This window comes from Daktulosphaira vitifoliae, unplaced genomic scaffold (assembly GCF_025091365.1).
Source record: "Daktulosphaira vitifoliae isolate Bord-2020 unplaced genomic scaffold, ASM2509136v1 Scaffold_5, whole genome shotgun sequence".
NCBI lineage: Eukaryota > Metazoa > Arthropoda > Insecta > Hemiptera > Phylloxeridae > Daktulosphaira > Daktulosphaira vitifoliae.
This window is the reverse complement of record NW_026099576.1, coordinates 13,506,044-13,510,953: the sequence shown is the minus strand read 5'-3', so window position 1 is coordinate 13,510,953 and position 4,910 is coordinate 13,506,044. Positions and strand designations below refer to the sequence as shown.

At 32.5% G+C, this 4,910-nt stretch overlaps 1 protein-coding gene across 3 annotated transcripts; it reads right to left on the bottom strand.

The window, feature by feature from the left end:
* Positions 1 to 2,486: 2,486 nt before the first annotated feature.
* Positions 2,487 to 4,695, bottom strand: LOC126908635 (chaperonin CPN60, mitochondrial-like). Of its 3 annotated transcripts, none has more exons than XM_050690890.1 (6): positions 4,500 to 4,695; positions 4,356 to 4,442; positions 4,032 to 4,094; positions 3,590 to 3,740; positions 2,927 to 3,172; positions 2,487 to 2,865 (listed from the first exon to the last, which is right to left on the bottom strand). In XM_050690890.1, the coding sequence occupies exons 1-6, from the start codon at positions 4,581 to 4,583 to the stop codon at positions 2,600 to 2,602; spliced, it is 897 nt and encodes a 298-aa protein (XP_050546847.1). In that variant the 5' UTR covers positions 4,584 to 4,695; the 3' UTR covers positions 2,487 to 2,599. The 3 variants fall into 3 exon arrangements, with proteins under 3 accessions (XP_050546847.1, XP_050546846.1, XP_050546848.1); XM_050690889.1 differs by having other exon boundaries at positions 3,590 to 3,743; positions 4,500 to 4,694; XM_050690891.1 differs by having other exon boundaries at positions 3,590 to 3,743; positions 4,506 to 4,694.
* Positions 4,696 to 4,910: the final 215 nt, after the last annotated feature.

The following is a 4,910-nucleotide window of genomic DNA, read 5'->3' as shown; positions in this document are numbered from 1 at the left end:
TTGTATGCAGTCGAACCAAGACGGTTTTATCTGGCGATTATAGTTTATCAAAAATGAAGTTGATCTCGAATTTTTGTTCACTTTATGTTGTACATTTAGGGGGAATGTGGTTTTAAAATTTTAGAAATTAACTAAACGAAAATCGTTGGATTTAACTTTTGGGAACTGTAGATGGGATGAAATGTGTGATTTAGATAAGTTATTAAATGGTTTGGTCAATGGATTGATAAGCAACAGAGGATGGAGGAGAAAAAGGAATTAGATCTTGGACTTCTTTGAGTAATATGTGCACCTCAATCTCTCATTCCTGAGAAAGTATGTGCTATGACATTAAATTAGCTATTAGGGGTTCATATCATTGTAGAATTTTTTGAATAGAATTCTTTTATTTAATTTTTTTTGCTAAAAACTAGTTTTCTCTAAATATTACTTCTCATCAAAAACTTATATAATACTTACAAACATAAAAGAATTTAATTTTCTTTTTTTTATATAATCTTCACTACCTATTATTCTAAACTTATTAGCTGTTTAATACTTTATAATCTTTGTAATATTGCCAACTCAGTTTTTTCAAATGGAAACACATATTTTGAAATGAATAAAATGCTCGAGGTTTTAATAGTAAATGGTATTTGAGTTTTTAACATAATTTTATTTGTTTATGAGATATAAACCTTTAAAGTTAATAAACATGTATAATATATAGGGGATTACAAGTATAGGTAGCTAATTTTTTTCATGACGTCTATATCGTAGATATGCAGTATTAATTGACAATTATAACTTTTTCAACAGATATGCTTAAAGTGTGGTCATAGGGCATATTGTTATAAGTTAATATATAAATATTTTTCAAATCCATCCCTTATTTCTTTAAAGGTTTTAACCTTATTTTATTTAGTAGATTAAATGTTAGAAATTAATCCAACTAAAACAAGTGTCAAAGATTGGTACTTGGTAAATTATGAACAAGTATTTTGGAAATTAATAACATTTTTAAATATTGAGAGGAGGCGACATGCGGCCAGTGACACCTGGGCTGGTTTTGGCCAAGAAGCCTAAGCTGGTGCTCTTATCAGCGGTTGATCTATTCAACCCCGACGGAACCCCAAAAAAGCTGATCAGCAGGTCCGAGGAGAAACAGGTGGAGACAAAGGGCCCGGTAAGTTCGATAACTGAATCCGCGACGCCTTTGCCATCCAGTAGCAAAGACGTCCAGCAGGTGCTTGCACCAGCCCCTGCATCAGCACCCGCTCCAGTCCCCACTCAAACCACCTTATAGACAGAGGTGGTGAAGCGGAAGTGGGCCAAAAGAGTGGAGCGGGTGACTACGGCTCCCAAGGTGGAGGTCCCTGAGGGGTCTAAGGCCAAGTCACCGCGACCGTCTCGGGGCCTGACTGCCTCCCAGCTTCGGGCCAAAGTCCCGAGCACGAAGGCGATGGTAATCGAGCCACTTAGGGAGGGTCAACAGTATGCCGCGTTCATAAAGACCGCGATTGCTGCCGTTGACCTCAAAGCCCTGGGGGTTCATATGGCCAGCACCAGAAGGATCTGAACGGGAGCCGTCCTTTTGGAAGCACGGGGATCAGGCGCCCAGGCTGATAGCTTAGATGACAGCCTGAAGAGCGCCCTGAAGGAGCATGACTGTGGGTCCATCGTTCGTTGATGACCGTACCCGTCATGCTCCTGGAGGGTTGGGTTTGGAGGAATGGACGGAGGAGGACGCGGTGCAGTGCACACTACTGAATGCCTTCCACCGTTTAGAGGACAAAGTACCGTCGGAAATCGGGCCCGTTGTAGTCCGTGCGAACTTTGGTGGCAAAGGGCGTTACGCGTGGGTGGAGGTGCCGGCAAGTCTTGACCCCCATCTTGCAGGTCTCGTCCGTATCGGTGTGGAATGGGTCAGCTGTCGGCTGAAGATCTTTGGAGACAAGGGTCCGAGGTGATACAGGTGCCTGGAGCACGGACGCGTGGCGCAGGCCTGCAAGGGCCCGGACAAATCCAAGGGGTGCTTCACCTGTATAAAGGATGGAACCAGGCCAAGGATTAACCAGGTGTGGGGCCAACTTTAAAGGATCCAAAGAAAAAAAGGGGGCCTGGTTGTAGGGTACGACATGCTGGTGGTGGCGGAAGGCACATCATCCGAGGTGGCTGTATCTCGTATGAACTGCGCGCTCAGTGCAGTTACTGCCTGTTTCTAGCGCTCCTGTTTACGGACAGGTACCATTTCACTCCTCTAAAGCTCACTGAGCTGGGGGTTGAGATCTTGCTTAAGGACTCCATAACTTATCTGGCCTTGTCAAGAAAAAAAAAAGGCTGCGACATGCAAGTTATATTATTTTTATCATTAAGAATCACTTTGCTGATATCACCCAGGTATAATAATGTTCAAATACAAAATAGTTTGTTTCACTTAGTATTCAAATTAGCATCACTTATGCTAATTTGCTAATCACTTATATAAATAAATATAAAAACGAATAATTTTTAATAATTATTTATTATTTTTGGTGAGTTTATAAGCCTTAAACAATTTTGTAGTTATATAAACCAACTGTTGTTATGAGGTTTTATTGAAGAATAATCATCTATCTTATCATCTCATTTCTTCGTCATCTGTCTCAAAGTCACCTATATCAGGTAACTCATCATACTTATCCATAACTGTCTCATCCTCATCTGTCTCGTCCTCATCTGTCTCATCATCATCTGTCTCATCCCAATCTGTCTCATTCCAATCTGTCTCATCACCATCTGTCTCATCCCCATCTGTCTCATCCCTATCTGTCTTATCTTTACCTTTCTTGTTCTTTGGTGGATGAACCATATCATATAATACTTTTCTTTTTTTCAATAACCATGCTGATATACAATAGAATAGTGTTAATTTAAAGAAAATAGTAATTTAATATGTAATATGCACCTTCATAATTCAGATTTTCTACACCTTCTGTAGGTTTTAATACATGTTGTACGATATCTCTATTCTTGAGAACTGCTTCTATGATATTTGAAAAATCATTTTTAGATATTAATCCAGTATTTGTCGTATCTTTACAATGAAATCTTTCAAGGAAATTGTTAAACAAACCCACTATTGGATTTGGAATTTTGATATATTTATCAGTCAAAATTTGTATCAAATTTCTAAGGCTAATATATTCATTTTCTAAAAAAAAAAATATAATTTTAAACATATCAAAATAGAACAACAAAAATAATTTATTTATGCATGCATATTGTGAATAATATGCATAATTATAATAAAACATGATTTTTTTCTTTTAACTAGTATAGATATAAAAAAAATGATCTAACTAATAAAATTTTTAGCCAATAAAAACATTTGAACCAGTATTTTAAAATCTGACGAATTAGTTTTTTTTTTCTAATTTATTATTAATTATTATAATAAAAAAATTATTGTTTCTATTCTTATTTTTAATCTTGATAACATTTTACTAATGATTTCATGTTTTCATCGAATTAAATTCTTTTGTATTAGAAGAAAACTTAAAAAGAACTATGAAAGAAATTATTTTTAATGTCTGATTATATGTAAATTAATCTAAATTTTCTTTATTACCATGGAATTTTTGCAGTTTGTTTCTTATATATGTTGTGTCATTGTCTTTAATTGCATCTAAGTTTTTCAAGACGTCTTTTATAAAATAAATCTCTGTTGAGTCTGGGAAAATTTGCTGAATAATTGGCTTTACATATTCAGGTATCTCATACTTCTTGATGTTTGAAAAAAAAAAATTTAACTTTTTTCAAGTAGAAATTTATATGAAATGCAAGTATTTACTACAATTGCAGTACTGAGATTTGCAAATACAAAGTAATCGGTTTATCAAAAACCATTCGACTAGTCGCAAAAGAATTAAAATTTGTTTTTAAAAAATTAGTTATTTGTAATTTTTAAATTATAACGTCATTTGCTCAAAATAAATTTGTATATGTGAATACGAAAAGTAAATAATATTTTTTTGATTTTCTAATATAAAAGTCAATATAATAATAGTTACCTCGTTAGTGCTTATTTCTTGAATAGAAATTTCATTATTCGTTTTGAATAACTCTTCTCTAAACTGAAAAAAAAAATATTAACACACAATTGCTAAAACAGTTATTTATAACGTTAAAATTGTATTCAACTGGTAATAAACATTTTAGAAGTTTTATTCTTAAAGCATTATTTGAAAATATGAATCTTTTAATAATTATACATTATCTTATTCGTAAATTTTATATTAATATATTACACATATTTAACTAACTTTAATATTATTGACTAGCTAATGTGTTTATTTATGAATTAATAGTACAATTATTTTTATTTTAAAACGTACTTCTATTTTCCAATTTTTGTTTTCTAGTTCTAATTCAAGTTTTAAATCCTTTAATATATCTTGAAATGAATCAATATATTTATCAAACTAACATATAAAATATTCTTATTATTTTACATTTTTAAGCTTTTTATTAAATAATACATTTACTATATCTTTTTGCACTGGTGAGCCCAACGAAGAGATAACACAAACAAACATAAAAGTACAATATATTATCCAACGCATTTTGCAATATCTTATAATTTTTTTATGAAATAGAAATAGATTTTGATATCGTAAACGATATGTACAAAGTATATTTTAAATTTTAGTGTTTTAACTTAATTTTGAAAAAAAATATAAGTAAATTATTGGCTTATATACTAGAAAATCAAAAAAATATTATTTACTTTTCGTATTCACATATACAAATTTATTTTGAACAAATGACGTTATAATTTAAAAATTACAAATAACTAATTTTATTGACATTTTAGTTGAAATATTGTAAGTGGTCTTTTTTGGTCGGCTTGCAGCAACAACGTGGTTGATATGTATAACATACTGTAGGCT

Coding starts and splice junctions, on each gene's coding strand:
- LOC126908635 (XM_050690889.1), bottom strand. CDS start 4,583: ATGCGTTGGATAATATATTGTACTTTTATGTTTGTTTGTGTTATCTCT. Junction 4,095..4,355: donor ACAAAAATTGGAAAATAGAA/GTACGTTTTAAA, acceptor TTTTTTTTTCAG/TTTAGAGAAGAGTTATTCAA. Junction 3,173..3,589: donor CAAACTGCAAAAATTCCATG/GTAATAAAGAAA, acceptor TTTTTTTTTTAG/AAAATGAATATATTAGCCTT.